Source organism: Thunnus albacares, chromosome 15 (genome assembly GCF_914725855.1).
Source record: "Thunnus albacares chromosome 15, fThuAlb1.1, whole genome shotgun sequence".
Classification (NCBI taxonomy): Eukaryota; Metazoa; Chordata; class Actinopteri; order Scombriformes; family Scombridae; genus Thunnus; species Thunnus albacares.
In genome coordinates this window covers 25,505,761-25,524,940 of record NC_058120.1, presented here as the reverse complement: position 1 = coordinate 25,524,940, position 19,180 = coordinate 25,505,761, and the positions used below count along the sequence as shown (strand labels likewise).

Below are 19,180 nucleotides of genomic sequence, written 5' to 3'. Positions count from 1 at the left end.
GAACTAACGTCTGTCTGGACATGGACAGCAAGAAGTGAGACAGGACAATAAGTAAGGTACATGCAAAGCAATTTGTGTGTGTGTGTGTGTGTGTGTGTGTGGCTGGAGAGTCAGTTGGGGTGCTGAGGGGGGAGTCAAGGGGCTGGGTGATGGGTAGGACAGATCAAGCCTGGATTGTCTCTCTCTCTCTCTCTCTCTCTCCCTTTTGTGTGTGTGTGTGTGGATGTGTGTGTGTGTGTGTGTGTGTGTTGGACTCCTTACAGCTCGGCACACAACCTGCCATCTGTTTGCCTCTGCCAGCAACAAAATACACTCTTCCAATGGGTTTGGCTCAAAGCAGGGATACACACACACACACACATACACAGATTCACACACACACACACACACACACACACATATACAAGCACGTTAACACATGCAAGAGGACAATGTATATTGGTTTTATTTTGCAATCTCCATCCATCACGACAATTCAATCAGAATTATGCAATTATACCAATGGCGGCCATAAATCCAGGTGTCAGAGACAGAGAGAGAGAGCGAGGGGGAGCGAGAGGGAAAAATGGGAGAATGAAGAAGAGAGACGGCTGAAAGGAGACAAGTAACTTTCAATAAAACAATAAAACACCATCAACCAGTCACTTCAGAGCACAAAAATATTTTGACAGATTTTACTGCAGCTCCAGCTTACTAACCCCCGCCCCCCCCTTCTCAGTGTGCGCCCTCCAAAAGCAGTCCTCCTGATACGACACAACGAGCCTCTTTGTTCCCCTCCATGTCTGCCTTATCTGTTAAGTATCTCAACAATTTCCTTAAGGGGAGCTTTGTAATTAAAAACCCGCCGTATGTCAACACCGCTGTCAGTCAGCGGGTCTAAGAACCGCCCTGAACCGCAGCCAGAGGTAGAGCAGAGGACATACACAGGTGAGCGCGCCGTACGTGCCGCAAAGACATCGTTAGGTCGAAACAGGCTGAACACGCAGCCGTCAAAAGGGCTCCGAGAAGATTTGAACATATGCCAAAAAGTAAAACGAGTAAATGCGCAGATATCTGGGAAGATTTAAGGCTTAAAAAGTGTGCGTTGTTGATGTCACATAATGTCTGTGTGTGTAGAGGTGAAAGTGAAAAGAAAGAGACCAAAAAAAAAAAAAAAAAAAGCAGAAAAGGTGGTAGAGGTTAGATGTGAGCAGAACACACAGAGAGGTCTCTATTTTCATCCATAATTCATAGAGTGACATGCAGAGAGGGTTTCAAAGGGCATTAATGAGGTGTATTAATACATATATAGCGGTGGCCTGCAGACAAGGTTCGTACCAAGGCCGCGGGCTGACAATGACCTACTGATCTACAGCTGTCTGCTAATTTTTTCCATACCAGCTCCCCTATGTATACATTTAACCCAAACCTGAAAAGGTCCGATGACTTCAGGATTTTTTTTCTCTCTATACTCAAAAACAGTGACAGTGTTTAAATCAGGTTACTTTAAGAATAAAACATCCTGAATCCTGGATACAGCTGGGAATCTTTCAGCAGTAGTGCCAGTATGAATCCGACGCTTGACTTTAAAGCTGCTATAATCAATATTTTCATACTAACAATGGATTAAATGACTATGTGCATGTGAGAGTTGTCACTTGTATTGACACACTCACGGGTAATTAACACCTGAATCCAGTCCCTGTGAGCAGTTCAGTGTCTTTCAGCTCATTGTTTTGGTTTTTCGTCCCACAGTTCTCACTGCTCTCATCAGCATTGTTTCCAGATGCAGGCAGCTGTTTTCAGCAAAAAAAAAGCACTAAAAACCTGTACATGTCCAGCACCAAATGACAGGCAGACAAGGTTAGCTACTATAGCTTGCTAACATAACATTTATAACATTTAGCAGCTAAAGAGACGGGTATTTCTCTCAGGAGTTGGTGCAGAGCAAAACTGAGCTAAGGAGAATGAATATTGGACTTATATTCATCAGGAAACTCTAAATTAATGCTAATTTTGCTCAGTATCTGCTGGATGAGTCAACTGTACTGCTAACGATGTCAGTGTTGTGTTTACAGCTTATTTCCACTGCCCCCAAGTGGCCAAAAAAATCTTTTAATACAATTTAAAGAAATGTACAACCTTTTTTTTTTTCATTAACAACAACATACAAAGCCCTCGAATATTAAATGTCTTAACACAAGCAGCCATTGAGGAACTATGCCTGAATAAAAAAAGTCTAAACTTGGCATTTTTGAAATTCTAATCAGAAACTATTTGACCGAGTGAAAGTGAACACGATTACAAACCTAACCTGACATTTAATGCCAGCTTTCAGCACTTGTCTTCAATATTCAGACATATTTTAGTTCAATAACCAGCTCTAGTCCTGAAGCATAAGGTCCTTCTTGTTTCACATTTTAGTATGATTCAAACCGACTGTTTTTAGTTCAGTCTGTGATCTGATATGAAATCCTTTGGTAAAGTTTTGCTTAGCAACAGTCTTTTTCCACTTGTATTCAACTGTATGTTATCCTTGGAAAAATACTGCGTCTAGACAGTAATACTCTTTGAGTGCTTAATGAAAATCTCCCTAATACATAATGTGCTTAGAAGGACGAGACATCTTAAAGTAGAGCATGTTTAAAATGTTATTGAAAATGTGTAATTTATTAGGTTCTTTCACATTAAAAGATGACCATTGTGTAAATTTAGGACTTTCAATAAGTTAATATGCGAATAAATTTTTATAGGTGACAACGTTTTGCTGTTAATCCCGTGGAATTGACTTACAAGAGTGTACGAGAAGCATCTCACCATGATCCCCTGTAAATGGGACTTTGACTTGCGTTTAATGTGTAATTCCTGTCCAGAAAAGTGTCCAAAGTGTCTACTGGATTAAGTGCCTGATGGACTGAGGATAGAACAGCCATTGTTCAACAAATCGTCATTCTCCAAAGCTTATTTGGCCTGCGCACTTCCCACATTCGCCAAAAGATTTCTTGATAGTGTTGCCAGGGAAATGAGACTCAGAAAGCCAGAAAGTATTGCAACAGAAGAGGAACCGCTCCGGGTAACTTTACGCTTAAGTTGTGATGAACGGCCCAATTTTCAGAGAGTCGTGTAAAGCCCACACATGGAGCAGTGCTCATTTACATAATAGGATGATTAAAGGGTAGTGATGCTGAGTGCTCCGCAGAAAATTACACTACCATCATACTCTAGAAAATAACCTTTCTATAAATGCACACTGGAGAGGCAGAGGCACAGTAGCTTTTTCAGGAGTAAAAACATGTTCGAGAGCAAAGAGCAAAAGCCAATCAGCAGGACAATATCCAGGTGGGAAAATGCCCGCTAGGTATTTGTGACGAATATTGCATGGAATGAATGTTTGAAAAAGGCCAGAATCTTTAAAAAAACAACAACACTTGATCACAGAATTTAAGCATTATGAAATAACAAATGCAAAGCTGAAGCACTTATAATAATCTGCACTGTCTCACCTTTAAAAAACCTGCTTGTTTGGTTGTTAACCTGACTATTGCTGTGCTGAATTCTGTCATCCAACTAGTGAGTATGATGGTCAAACTTCTCTCTGCTGCTCAGGAGATAGCTTTTGTTTGGTTCTTAAAGGAATAATTCACCCAAAAATGGAATCTGTTGATCACATAACTTAACTTAGACATAAAAACACAGTGCAAGTTGTTCTATCTCGGCAGTTTTTGGGGGGCCAATTTGGATGGACTAAAGGGACGTTTGCACTGACTGTAGGGGCATCTGACTATGGGCGCTTGGGCGGACTGGAAAGACACTCATGCCGCATTTAGACCAACATTAACTCTGTGTGAAAAAGCGCATCCCCTCTGCTAACACAGAGAGATCCAGCAAAACAACAGGGTCATCCAGCTAAAAAAGTTGAACCCGGTTCATCGAGCAAGGTTCGGCGTCAGCCATTCCCAGACATAAGAGCGCACATTCCTGGATTACTTTGTAAGACGAACGCTATGTTTCTACCATTCTCATGATCGTCGAGATGAATGATAAAACAGTCGCTGGAGTTGTAAAATCCTGTCTGCAAGTATGGCGAACGAAAATGTTGTTTGTCCAACTGGACTTCCTGGATTGTATTTCACTGTCTCGCCACTACCTTAAACAAACATGCAGCCCCTTGCATTGTTTTAACGCAGGGCTGCTTTCAGTCTGAATGAAGCCACGGGTTGAATAGAGAGCCACTTGGATGGACTCGAGGGTCTCCGGTGCAGACTTAACAGGCGTATGGCTGACAAAAAGGGACACTTGGTTGAACTATTGAGCAACATGGCTGAACTAGTCAAGAACTTTGCTGACCAAAAGAGCAAGTGAGCAGACCAGAAGGGGACATGGTGACTATATGGGTCCTAAAGGCACCTGGACCATGTGAGTAAGAGGTTAGGACACTTCCTGGTTAAATAGACTGTAGGTTTTAAAAAAAGGGTAACTTAAGACAAGACACTTTTCTCTAGATTGACATATGGAGAATATCTTTACACAGAGATCTTTCCTCGTGAGAACAGTTGAGCTCACAGCTGGCTGTAAAACGCTGCATCTTTTCACTGAAGATCTGCTCTGAAACTGCTGGCTGAACATACCGTATACTATTCTACACTGCACACACACACACACACACACACACACACACACACTGCCTTCAGGACAACACTGCCACTATCAAAGAGCTACAGAGTACAGGAGAGGTCTTCAAACGACAAGTGTGTGTGTGTGTGTGTGTGTGTGTGTGTGTGTTTCAGAGAGAGACAGGAGAGTGGTAGGGAAGAAAAATGAATTTTGGCAGAGAAAAAGAGAAAGAGTGTGACTGTGTGTGTGTGTGTGTGTGTGTGTGTGAAGTGTAGAGCCTGAGCGCAAATCTGTGGATGGCACGGTTTTAACGAGTCTCCTAACGACCCAAACAACCCCTGCTGACATTTACAGTCCTTGCCAGAAGGGAGGCGGGGGGTCGGTGACCTCACACACACACACACACACACACACACACACCAACAAACACTCACACACTTGTCGTCTTTTTGTCTCTGTAAATGACACACATATTTACTTTCTTCTCTGGTTGAAGAGCATACTGACCACACACACCCACACTGTCTCTGTCTCTGTCTCTCTCCCTTTCTCTCTCTCTCTCTCTCTCACACACACACACACACACACACACACAGACCGCCATCCTTTAATTTCTGTCTGTCTAAACCAGCCTCCCACCCATCTTCGACCCAGACCGGTTTGCCCACAGAGTGAATCTACAGAGGATGCCATCGCCACTGCTCTTCACACTGACTGACCCACCTTAAACACCAGGGGAGACTTTAACACTGACTTAGGACTTTCCCAACCCATCTGCCACTGGGTCAAGGACTTTCTGACTAACCGACAACCCACAGACTGTTAGACTAGGCCCCCACCTCTCCTCCACCCTTACACTCAGCACTGGCTCCCCACAGGGTGCTGTGTGTTGAGTCCCATCCTCTAAGCCCTCTACAATCATGACTGTGCCCCCATCCATCCCACCAACACCATCATCAAGTTCAATTTAGTGACAGCGCACAGGGATGAAGACCCCGATCCACTATACATCAATGGGGACTGTGTGGAGAGGGTTGCACATCACTGAAGATGTCTCCTGTACATCACCGCAGTAGTCACAGCAGCGACTCCACTTCCTGAGGATCCAACCTGCAGGAGAGGCCGCCGGTGTTCTTCCACCGCTGCTCCATCGAGAGTGCGCTGGCATGCTGTATCCCTGCGTGGCATGCCAGCTGCTCAGAGCCCTTCAGAGGGTCATCAACGCCTCCCAGAACATCATTGGCTGCTCTTCGGAGGACTTATTAAGCCCTCACTTCCTCAGTAGAGCAGCCATCCCACCCTGGACATCATCTGTTTGACCTGGTAGACACTTCAGGTCAATCCAATCACAGACAAACAGACTTAAGAACAGCTTCTACCCTGCCAAACACTGACACTGACTGTTTGTGACATGTGTGACTATCAGCACATTTATAGAGCACTGCACACATGTCTACATCCCAACTGCACCTTTGCATATTCCTAACTGCACTACATGTATATAAAGGCCACTGCAATTCAACAAATGTGCAATATCTTGAAGTGCAATGCTAATAACTTTTCTGTTTTTTATTGTATTGTTTTATAAGTGACAGCAAATATATTTTTAGCAGCTTACATTAGTTTAGTTTGAACTCTTTTCTATTTTTAATCGCTGTTTGTTATCTGTGAATGCACCATCAGGGTTTCTACTCAATTTGGTTGTACTCTGTGCGATGACAATACAGGAATTCCAGTCTATTCTATTCCCTCTTTTCATCTTTTAGTGCCTCCCCTGTCATAATCCGCCTCTGCTCATACAGACATAACATTCACTTAACTGCAGACTCCACATACGCCTGGCTTTGTCACACACACATGCATACACACACACACACACACACACACAAGCACACACACAGAGAAATGCAATGGCAAAACTGAATATGTTGAATTTGTGAGTCTGCTGTTTCACAGAGGAGCCACATATTTCATCTGAGCTCTGCGGGGGCACCGGTGTGGGGGTGTGTGTGTGGTCAGTAAATACAGAGAAGAAGAATAACACACACACACACACACAAAAACACACACATACACACACAGCTTCTGCTCTTTGTCATCAGTCTCTCACGTCAGTCAGCTTGGTCTCTCAAACATTTTTTTTTTTTGTCTCTCCACTGCATTTGGAAATGCCACCAGCCTTTGGAGAAATAAACAAAACCGCTCTCTGAAACAACATTTAGGTGGACTTAATGGAAACAAGGAATTACACTTCACACACACACACACACACACACACACACACACACACACACACACACACACACACACACACACACACACACACACACACACACTCCTTACCTCACACATGCATAAATACAGTCCAGAGTTTGAGCTTAACATTTATTCCAGAAGACATTTTTTTGCCCTCTTACATGGACTTTTAAAGATTATTTATGTTCTTTTTGGGCATTTTTTTAACTTTGAAAATGTGTTTGAATGGCATTCTGGGTAATAAACTTTCTATCTGAACCATACATTAAAAAAATATATTTGAAGTCCTCATGTACCATAACTTAAACAGCTTAACAGACCTTCTGTGTTGTGTCGGTTCTGGTCAATATAAGCATTTTTTTCCCTATTAAAGCGATTTCTTCTAAAAACATACCTACGGTGGCCTGCAGGGTTCATTGGTTAATTCACATTAATGTAACAGCTCAACCAAAACAAGAAAATTAATAAGCTGTCCTTATTAATTGCACTTTTAATTTGTATTTACAGACGTGCCGTAAACTTTCAAGGGCATTTCTGTCCTTAGCACCTGCTGATTTCTGACCCTGGCACAGATACACACATTAATCCGCACAGCCCCCCCCCCCACACATACACACCACACACACACATAGACACACACAGGCAGTTGCAGTCCCATTACACACACACACACACACACACACACACACACACACACACACCGAAAACACAAACCTAAGTGACAACTTTGCAGCCCAGCGCTGTGGCGACTGAGGGGAAATCGTGCCATCTGCCAGTAAACGACAGTCATTTTATCCCTACTGCTCGTCCATCTGTGGACGTGGGGAACTCTGCTGGAGGCCAGGGGGCCGCAGGGGAGACGGGGGAGACAAGACGCAGGCAGGAGATACCTACCAGACACTGTGGGCTCTGTCTTTACCTCCCTATCATATAGAAAAACGCAATATTTGGAGGATTTTTTTCCTTATAGATGCATGAAATAAAATGTTAAATGCAAAAACACTTTGCATGGTGGTATTGCTACTTAACTAAAGGATTTGTGTTCTACTTAATCAGTTTATAGAGAAGTGAAGTCTCAATTAGGATTGAATCTTTGACCTCCACACTCCTCTACACAGGAGATACTCAGTGATAAACAACAACATACATTAGAATGAATCTTACTTTGTGTAATTGAGGGAGACCTAATAACATATCATATGCATTTCTCCTATGACTGACAGGCCAAATTGAGCCTATAACTGCACTTTTATGCCAAAAAAAATCAAAATTTGAGTGTTTCTGTTATATTTTTACCCCCATCAGGATGTAGCAAACCTCTAAAATAACATTTACAACATCAAGTAACCCATTAAAACCCAGTTAATGAGAACAAATGCAAGTTTTCCAGACTTTCTTTTCTGTAGCCGTGTTTATACTGTAAGGAACTGCCATCATAACAGAAGTTGATATTCTTCTATATTAAAGAAAAGGCAGATTAACAAGTATAACCCCGGTTTCAAATCATATTTTAAGCATCGCATTGAGCAAAAGGACTCCCTACCATGTCTGCACATGTTCCACGTTATTATTCACTTCATCAAATGAATCATCACAAAACCAAAATGACAAACATAAAGCGATTTGAAACAGTATCCTCCTCCAGAGTTATGTGCCCCGGCTGTATTTGGCCATGTCTGCAAACCGCGCAGGTACGTAGAGATCACAGCCTTAACACCCGCCACCCGGAGGGGTTTAAAAAAACACACTCAGCTTTAGGATGATGCCAAGCATGATAGGCTGTGATGGCTCCCAGCGGGGAAGGCAATCAGGCGGACAGAATCACAACACGTCTATTGTAACATTGGGGGTTTTTACACGAGAGAGGGCGGGGGGGGGGGGGGGGGGGGGGGGGCAGAAAGAGGAGAGGAGACGGATTTCAGCTATGGAGAGTGGAATTTACACACACAGGTAGAGGGGCTGTCAGTCTTATGAGGTGAGACCATCTGACACTGAAGTCTGAAAGCTTAAAATTGCATCACATTTGAGCAGTTTCCTTCCAAAGCTTTGTTAATTGTGCTTTTTTGCATATTTGAGTGAAGTCTTTATAAATGTACAGACCGAGGATGAAAGCATCTTTACTTTTTCCTGGATGTGTCCAGATCAAAACTGCTTTCAAGTCTCAAGTTAAGTCAAGTCTAACAGCAATCAAGTCCAATTCAAGTCCTCATTTTTGTGACTTAGATCTGTTTCTCGAGTCTCTACAACTCTCTGGAGAGCTCTGATATACAGCACACACACACACACATGCACGAGTGACAAAACGCATGTGTCCATGTTCTTGCACGCACACACAAACACATACAGACAGGGTTTCTCAGTTTGCATAAGACAGCTGGGTCCTCTCCAGAAAGCACCCAGTTCCTTGTCTTTCTAAACGCACTGTAGCGTGTAAAGTGTGTCAAAGACTCATTTTAAATAACACTCACATAAAAAGAAAAGAGGAGAGGAGGAGGGGGGGGGGGGCAAAAAAACAACACTTGGCTAACGCCTCAAAAAAGATTACTCTGCTGTGTGTTAGTTTTTTTTGCGCAATATGGAGAGATTAAAGCAAACACAGTCGACGTTTACTTTGGATTGATCTTTGGGTATTTCTCTGCCTCAAGAACAATGAGGGAAAAATGCGCTAAGCTCAGCGAACCAAGAAGAGTCCAGTTAAATCCTCCTCGTAAAAAAAAAAAAAAAAAAAAAAAAGAAGACTCCACCACATTCGCATAAACAATAAATGTTCCTTTTGAAATGCCCCCTATTTGAAGTGATGAACACACAGAGAGCTGAAACACGGTTCTAAGCAGATGTCATATTAGCATGTAAAAAAATGAAGCGAGGAACAATTGAGGAAGAGGAGCGAATGTGTCTGAGCAGCTAAACATTTTCCTTTCTTGTCCTTTCGGGCTCTTTTTTCATCCCGCTTTCTGACTATGAGTGTAGGATTCTGAGCTGTGTGTTTTCTTGTTGTGCTGCAGGAAAGTGTCACTTCGAGTTTGCTGTTCTCACTTCACATGTGAGCGAAGATGCTTTTTTTTTTTGGTGCGAACAACAGTCCAAAACCCAAAGATATTCCATTTACAAAGAAAAAAAACAGAGAAAAGCAGCAAATCCTCACATTATAGCAACTGGAATCGGGCAATGTTTGGCATATTTGCTTGAGAAATGACAAACGATTGACTAATCAATTAATCAACTAATTGTTTCAGCACTAACAAGAACCAATTAGTAATGTCTGCTAAATAAAAACACAACTTATTGATTGAACTGAGTTGCAGCCAACTCTGACAGCTCATGTGTAATCTTTTGTGTTTCTCCTGTTTTTGATTCATGGACTTTCAACATAAGAGCCATGATGCCTTCAAGGACCATTTCTACTCAGCTTGTGGCTGCTCTGGTGATACAAATATGTGATTGTACCATTATTAATGAGGTAGTTCATCATTAATATTGAATAAAGTGTATCTGTAGAGTCCAAAATTGTCCTGAAAACTGGTGATTTGGTTCAAAATGTTGCTTTTATGCACGTAGGAGTTTTCTGGTGTCTGTGAGCTAAGCATTGGTTTCCCCTTCCTGGTGTTGTATCAGCAGCAGGGTGTACTGTATGGCTTGCTGCAGTGCAAATATTCCAGGGTCTGATATTGTATCCTACCTGTGGGCTGAGCGGTGGGCAGCCTGGCCGGAGTGACGCAGAGAGGCAGGAGGAAGGAAAGGCAGAGTGAGCACCACAGAGCCGTCATTCCTCTGGACGACGAGGCGAGACGCAGAGCAGCGAGGCCCGACTCCGACTCAGACAACATCCTCCGTTTGCATGCTGTCCAGCAGAACGGCGGCCTCCGACGCTGCGAGAAACTATCCAACAACACCTCTCTCCGCTGACCTGAAAAACAACAAGAAAAAAAAACAAATCAATCAGAGCTGAGTGATAAGAGAGAAGATGTTCATAACGAGGAACCTGAGCAGATTCAGCACAGGTTTGACTGTGAGAGAACACGCAATCAGAGGAGAAATCATCAAAAGTCTGAAATAAAGAAAAATAAGACTGTGAAATTGAACACAGAACAAAGAAGCGCCTTTGGGTCTGCACACATGCTACCATATTCTGACCTGACATTCCACACAGATTTCAAGGATTAAGGTGGAAATCCCTCTTCGCAGTTTTTCTCAAGAAACTTTTTCAGAGCACCTGATCGTTAAGATGAGCGCTCATATTGGAACAATATCTGACATCAATTAGCTTAGGAAACCTTTTTTTTTTCTTTTTTTTTTTTTTACACCACACCTCCAGTCTAGAATCCAAGTTCGTTAACAAATCAATTAACCTCGCCGCACAAGGATTAGACTGAAGAGAGAGAGAATGACATGATTTCAAACCTAGACAGCCTGACATTCCTTCCAGAGGACTCTTTTCTGCTTGAGAAACTCTTCTGCATGGTTTAGCAACCGATTGACATGGATTCACTAATCTTCCTGCAGGATGAGGAATGCCGAAGTCTACAGTATCAGTTGCCCAACATGCCCGGCAGCTTGCAGGAGGAGGAGGAGGAGGAGGAGGAGAGGGAGGAGGAGGAGGAGGAGGAGGGAGCATGACGGCTACGGTGAGCGACGGCGGAGTGCTCTGCTCTCTGTTTGCTTAAGCAGGGTGAAGCTGGAATGCAGCGAGGTTCGCAGAGAAAGCTCTGAGTGAGGTGCCCAGAAAAGCAAAGTACAACCCCCCCCCCCACCACCCCCCCCTATACTTATACACCACCACTGTTAGCTTAAACTTTAGCGGCTCTGTCCAGCCTCAGAATAGCCTTGGCTGTAAGACGTCCACCCCGACAAAAACACAGGTTGGCGAACGCACACGCAAACATCTCAGAGTGGGCTTTTGCTTGCACACAGAGGTGTATTGTACACACACACAGTCCAGAGAGAGGTTGTGTTGTCTTTAGTCTTAACAGTACTGTTTTTCTTTCCCTCCGAGGACCTGTGACCCACTCCTTGCTCAGCACAAACTGAAACCAGGGTCGGCTCTGGAAGGCTCTGTTTGCACATTATCGCTCCTCAACACAGAAAACATCAACTGGGGAAACTTCACAAGATACACATGAATAGATAAAACAGCACACACACGGTCCTAATCTAAACACTGGCACCGCACCTTTCATGCTTCAACATACTGCGGCCTTTTAGGTATGTTCTCTATACGCAGCTCTTCTTCTCTGCTCAGCCCATCCTCACCTTCTTACAACACAAGACACCGACACGCCGCTGCGGTTTGTTTATACAGTTTCATAAAACACGATAAGGCCTTCGCTCTTCAGGCGTGGAGGTAGCTGATTGCAGACTGCTACGATTTTTGTTTTCTCTGGCAGGCACAGACATACACACACACACGTATATATATATATATATATATATAAAGAAAAATCTTGGCATTTTACGGGCAGTCGACTCCGAGAGCTGAGAGTTGGATCATGTCATCCTGCAGATCTGTTTAGACAAGTAGCATGACAAGCCTCTCGAGCCATTTGAGCAGAAATTGGAAAACAATAGAGGCTTTCGGATTGACTAATTCGGTGACAGGTAATAGTTTAGACTACCTCGGTGTACAAAGTGAATCCTTAAATTTGAGGAGCAGCCAAGTCTTGCAACAAGATTGATAGCATGAAACTGAAACCAATTACAGCCCCCGTGTAAGAACAGCAGATAATGTACACTCCTCTCTGACAAAACCGTAACCTTATATCCCCTGTTTTTTGAAATACTGAGTGATGAAACTCAACTAAGAACTTTTCACACCAAAGTGGACATGGGCTACACTGCAGATGAACTCTTCACAGACTGCACGGTTGACTAAAAAAAAAAACAAAACACTTTGATTTCACTTAACAACCTGGAGAAGCACAGGAGAAGAAGAAGAAGAAGAGCCGATACGGATCTCAAAGACCCAGCGTGGAGTTCAAAGCCTCCAAAGTGTTTTCATGCTAATATTTTCTTAAAGCATGAAAGGGAAACACAACCACCACTGTGAATAATACATGAACATTAATCATGCAGAACTATCTTCACATTGTAATAGCTCGGAGGCAGAAAAGTGCTTTAACCGGGGTTCAAATCCCTGTCATCCTTCTCCCCTCTGTGAGGATCAATGCGAGGCGGTCACATGCTAGTCACACCTCTCCAGAGTGTCAGTAATCTTTAATAATTAAGCCAGAGAATCAACAGCCGGGGCTGGATCGACTTTGTCATTTTGGGAAAAGGGGATTAGAGGTTTTTCGGGGGAGAGCACAAGTGCAAACAGCAGCTGGGTGGGTGGAGGGCAGATGGGGGTGCTGCTGGAGAGACAGACAGACAGACAGAAAAAGGCAGATAGGTGGGTAATCTTCCACACTCTCTTCCTTCTTTTTATTCCTATCTCTCTGCTCCTCACCCCCTCTCCACCTTTCTCTTATCCCTCCACATCTCCTCTCTGCCTATATCACACCACCGGCCTCCTCCTCGGAGCACTCACTCAAAACGCACCCTCAGGTGAGAGAGGAGATATTGATCATCTGAGAGGCGGAGAGAGCTCTGCACTTTAAAAGCTGTCAGAAGTTGCGGTGCGACTCCAGGTGTAAAAGCCCCTGCAGGCTGTGGACTCGGCTCACCTCCGGCTGACACACTCAAGACGGGGAATGTCATGTGTCCTGCACCGCACGTGGAACAAATCACAAAACCTGTCTAGATGTTTGTCCTCTGCATCAAACAGAGGATGCGGACGCGAGAAGCGGCCCCTCTGGGAATGTTATAGAAAGACTGCAGGAGCGAGCGTAAAAACGACAGCATATAAACCGCTGCTTAAGCCATACATGACTCCCTTTGAGACTATGATGTGAATATTACAGCAGATACCTCGGGAAATTAAAATGTTATAAAGCTTAATAAGGTCGATGTAAGCCTTGTTCTAACTGCCTCAGACACATTATAAGACCTTATAGGGAGGGATATTACAGTGGATCTATGGGGAGAAGGAAATAAAGTGCCACTGTACACTTTTGTTTGAATATTACAAGCACAGTGTGGGTTCCTACACAGTTCAGGAATAAAATATCATGCATGAAGCTCATTAGAGTCATCAAATATATCTTTTCAGTCACTTAGAATATCATAGGAGCACTACAGAGATACCATAGCAGGTGAAAATACTTAAAAAGGCTTGATAAGGCGAGGTTTTTATCATTAGAATCAAACAGTGAATTTGAAAGATGAGCTTTTCTACCCATATTTGACAAGTTGAAGCCAGTTAATGCTCCTCTTTATAAAATATAAAAGAGAATGAGATAAAAAGCACCCCCCAAAAAACTACACACACACACACACAGCCATGGTCTCAGGCCAATTTCGGTAATGAAAAGAGGCAATCAGAGTCTCATTTGGAACAGAAATGTGTCTGATGCTCTCCTCTGATGGGGAAACGCAGTAAACCTGGCATGCGTTATTTCTCGGGTCAATAGATACAATTAATTTGCAGCATTAGCTCAACTATTATCATCCGCACGCGTGTTTCTGGTCTCTACATTTAATAGGCTAATAAGATACAAGTCCCAAATCTCATTTCAGTCTAGTAGGATGCCATAATCCGCTAATTTTCTCCGGTGATGGCTTGACATGATGGGAGTCAAAGCTAAGCTGAGTGGCCAAAAAAAATCACCATCTGAATCCCATCGAAGCGCATGTGTGTTTGAAGAGAGGATGACTGATCTGCTGCTGAGGGGGAGAGAGAGAGAGAGAGAACCGCACAGTTCGTTCATTCAAAGGAAGGAGAAAAAAAAAAAAAGATGTGCTGCTTTCTGGAGAAACTTCAGAGATGATCAGAGGCATTAGGGGAGCGCGGCTCTCTGATAGAAGCTGATGTGTAATTCATATTTCAGCTCCTAACCAGAGAATACGTCACTGTTGCAGTGTGTGGAGAAAAGGCGTGTTCATCCTAACGAGCATATTGGATGGCGATGAAAGTCAGTATTTTACTTTTTTGACTGTAAAAAAAAAAAATTATACATGGAAACGTTTGATTGATGATAAATGGAAACATCAACTCATCTCTCTAATGAGAGTCCTCATCCCACCCTGATGGACAGATCAACGTGCTTCATTTCATAATTCACACGTATCATTTTTTTTTCTTTAAATTCTACTGCTGGTTTTCCCCCATATTTTCCCATATTCCAGGAATCTTCTAGAAACCAAAGTGTCAATATGTTAGAACCAGACATGATGAGGTGGATCACTGTGATGAGAATGACTTCTGATTTGGAGCAAGTTGAAAACAAGAGCAATGATTCAACCAGGAAAATCAAATAAAAGCCTTTCCTTGTGCGTAAAGACACAAACCTGCGCCCCACACAGCGCAACAAGCATTTATGAGCTGTAACAGAACCTCCTGCGCGCTTTCTCCAAACTAAGGTGATAAAAAAAATACCCTCAGATCGCTTCTTTAATGCTCTGGCACCGAGCAGGACGCGCCGATTGCGCACAGACTGGGGACGGATGAGCTGTTCCCTCTGCGCCACCTGTGCGATGGTTAAGACCGTGGGCTGGTCCTGCAGCTCCACGCTTCACACTCACACACTCACACACACACACACCCTGTACAAACTCTTCACAGCACAACACGGATACTTAACACCGAGAGACTGGAGAACTCAACCTGTCCGACTCACATCTACAAGGAAGTGAATGTGTTTCTCTCATGCCTCAAAGGCTGCAAGACTGGTTTAATGATCATAAAAAATAATCATAATAATGAGAAGAAGAAGAAGGATTATAATAATAACAAAAATAACAAAAATCCTTACCCAAGTATCCTCTTTTGACAGCAAAACGCAGCTTTTCAAATGTCACCAAGCATTCAGAAGAAAAAAAAAACAGGCTTTATTCTCCAGTAAACTTCATAAAACCCCACAAAACTACTTTAAAATCCTTAAGTCCTCGCGTTTCGGGGAGCAGTTTGGCGACAGTGGGACAAAAAAAAATTAAAAAAAAAAAAAAAAAGTCAGAAATCCCCTTTCGCGACTTGACAGCGAGAGTCCTCAGCTCGGGCACCGCCGCTGCGAACGCCAACTTCTCCACTAAATCCCGTTTTCCACTGCGCGCTGCTGTCCGAAGTGTCCAAACCTCCCAAATGCCTTCATCCTCTCGTGCGCAGGGGTGGTGTGGTGTGTGTGGAGGAAGCCGACGGGACGCAGTGAACGCGGCTCCTCGCTCCTCTCCGGCGCGGATGCCAGTCGGTGTGTTTCGTGTCCTCGGATCAACCAACTCGGACTGGTGGCTCTCCTCCGCTGGCTGCCTGTGAAGTAGGAGAGCTGCGCGCTCGCTTGCAGTCAAGTCAGCCCCGGCTAGGAAGGAGGAGGAGTTCCGGCTGGTACTTTCAACACAAAATCTTAATTGATAAAGCTGTGACGCAATGCTTTTCTGAATGGTTATTGAGGTGCCAAATATATTTCGAGTGGGAGATCAAAGATAAACGTTTTCCACTGATTATGCTTTTATGACAATAAATGCATTAGGATGTCAGGTTGCCTGTTTTGGAAGTGTCAGTTTTATTCAGGCTGTTTAAAGTGGTTCAATTGTTTATAAATTATATGAAATGGAAAATCCTTTTTTTGCACGGTCAATAAACTACCACGAGTTGAACATCTTAAGCCAAAACCATGATTATTTAGTTAGTGATTTGCAAAATGGACAGCTTCCATTTTTCCAAGTTATTGAGCATTATCTATTATTTCTGTCTTCTCCTCTCACAGTTGTACGTTTTCAATACATTTTTAAAGCAGTTTTTTTAAGCCTGGACCCTTTTTTAAATTTATATACGAATTAGCCTTCAGGCTTATCAGAGATATGACAACAAACAAACTCATAAATAAATTCAGATCACATTTAAACTATAAAAACACTGAGAGAGGTCAGTGTGCTTTGAAGGCTGAACCGTCACGTTTGTCAGTGAGTGTGTGATGCGGACTTGACGCTGCTCTCCTTTGGCTCTCCAGAGTCCCGCCGCGGTCCGGGATGCCTCCTGGCTGCCTCTGCCTCTACCTCCGGGCTGCGCGCCGCCGGGAGGAACAGCAGCAGCAGCAGCAGCAGCAGCAGCAGCAGCGGGGGGAGGGAGATCAGATTTCGGCGCGCCGCCCCTCCGGGGCCGCTGGAGGCAGCAAGTGACGGATGGTCCAAGCACCTCCCACCCCTCCTCACTTCGTTCAGAAAAATTCAATCAAGCAAAGCGTTACTGCAGATTCCAGAGCTGGTGTATGAGTCTAAAAATGATTTCTGAATGCTGTGCAGACAGTGGTTTCCAGTGTGAGGTTTGGGGACCACAAGGGGGACTCTTAGATGGGGCTGCAGGTGGTCCTGAGCAAAAAAGAGGAGTAAGTTACCACGTCACTCTATGGAGTTTGACAGACGTGTACAGATAAATGTAACAGAGAATTCACTCTTCTCTTTAGTGAGTAGAGTTATCTCAGGGGACAAAAGCCTGAAAGACTCAGGGGCCCAGAGCTAAACAGGGGCCCTGGAACACGTGAGGGATTAGAGATCATTTTTTTGTGCATGTGTCAAAGCTGTTTTTGAGCTATTTTCTGGCCAAGATCCGGTTTATCTTCCCAAGTTTTACATGTGAATGAAGTTTCAGGTATTTCTAACAAATCTTTTCAAACAGGTTTAAATGCTGCTCTCGATATGATACGTTTTTTTTCAACAAAATCATTTGTTTGGTTTCAGCTACAAATGAAAATCTTAGGTTGGTTCATATCATTTCAAATCTATTTGAAATGAACCGGGTCCAAAGTTACAATCTTTTTAGAGTGAAATTCTGCCCTTTGCTTCTGTGGACATTGGTTCCTTGCTCAGAGATTATATTGAATCTGGTACTAAAAAGACAAACTTTGTGAGATTCCAGCTAGTTTTGTTTTTCTGTCTAACTTTTAGACGGCTGAACCTTCACCTTAGCTTCAGCTGAGCTATTTTGTGGATTTTGTCCTCCGTCTCTTACACCAAAGTTGTTTTTAGAGAGAATTCCTTTGCGGCCGGAATGGACGATAATAACAACTACAGAGATCGATTTGATTCAATTTTCAATTTATTTTATTTATATAGCGCCAAATCATAACAAAAGTTATCTCAGGGCACTTTTCACGCAGAGGAGGTCAAGACCGTACTCTTTAATTTACAGAGACCCAACAATTCCCCCCGAGAGCAAGCACTTGGCCGCAGCAGCGAGGGGAAAATCTCCCCTTTAACGGGAAGAAACCTCAAGCAGAACCCGGCTCAAGATGGATTGCCTCGACCGGTTGGAGAAAAGAAGGAGGAAGGGAGGGAGGGAGGGGGAGAGAGGAACAATACAATAATAATAATAATAGAAAATATGAGTAGTTATAGTAATAGCAGGAGTGGATGTCAAGGCAGGACACCCACAAGACCATGCCACCGCGGTGCCAAAAAGCCTTTCAATACACTGCACACATGGGCTTGAAAAAATATGAAGCTATTCTTTAAGGCTAAAGGAAGCTGTCTGGAATAAAAATGAGAAGCTCAAGTCTACATTTTCATTGAATTAATGCAATTTGTGGGGAAAAAAAATCCAAAATCTGTAGTGTAAAGATGGTCCAGATGGTAAAATATAATCTGTTTGCTTCCCTGTAACTTATTTTAATGTCTTATCTTTCCATCAGTTGTTTTACTGCTCAGCTTCCTCATTTCTGTCACCCATTTAACTACCGAAACATGTTAATGAAAAAACACTATTAAAGTGTCATTTCCAGTCATCAGACCATTTGCAAGCAGCCTGAACCGACGTTTGACCAGTCGGACCTAAAGTGTGCTGAGTGAACAGTAAATTACCATTAACCACCCATTTAATCAGCCACACACTGCAGCCTTTGGGCTAATTACCGCTGTCAAGACAGAAGGTGATAGCACCCGATGCTGCTTTAAACAACACGCCAATTACTGTCATCTCTTAAACTGGCAATTTTATGACGCCATAAAGAAGGAGAAGCACTCTGCTTAGTGACTCGAGGCCGGCTGAGGAGGCCGGATGGAGTGTGCCGCTGTCGTCCATCTGTGTTTGTCCAGGAGGAGACGGGCTCTTCGCTGTGATTTGTGACAATCCTCTTCAACACGCCGTAAATAACGCAACAGTGCACCTGCATCATCAGGTTGGTAACTGACTGAATGATATTTCAATTAATCCAAAAATAAATGTGAGTAATGAAGATGTATAGTTGCAGCTTTATATCAGACATTTCATGCTGGCAGTTTGCAGTGTTAGTACCGCGTGTATGATGAA

At 43.4% G+C, this 19,180-nt stretch overlaps 1 protein-coding gene across 5 annotated transcripts in view; it reads right to left on the bottom strand.

Annotated features, from left to right (window-relative positions):
- The window catches only part of fgfr3 (fibroblast growth factor receptor 3), an 85,578-nt gene extending 69,188 nt beyond the window's left edge, over positions 1–16,390 (bottom strand). For 4 of the 5 annotated variants that reach the window (XM_044375255.1, XM_044375256.1, XM_044375257.1 and 1 more), the window contains exons 1-2: positions 15,696–16,387; positions 10,529–10,756 (exon numbers count right to left, since the gene is read on the bottom strand). In XM_044375255.1, coding sequence (XP_044231190.1) covers positions 10,529–10,676 — 148 coding nt within the window. In that variant the 5' untranslated portion in view covers positions 10,677–10,756; positions 15,696–16,387. Of the gene's footprint in view, positions 1–10,528; positions 10,757–15,695 lie in introns of all 5 variants that reach the window. The other variant, XM_044375259.1, reaches the window with a different exon arrangement.
- Positions 16,391–19,180: the final 2,790 nt, after the last annotated feature.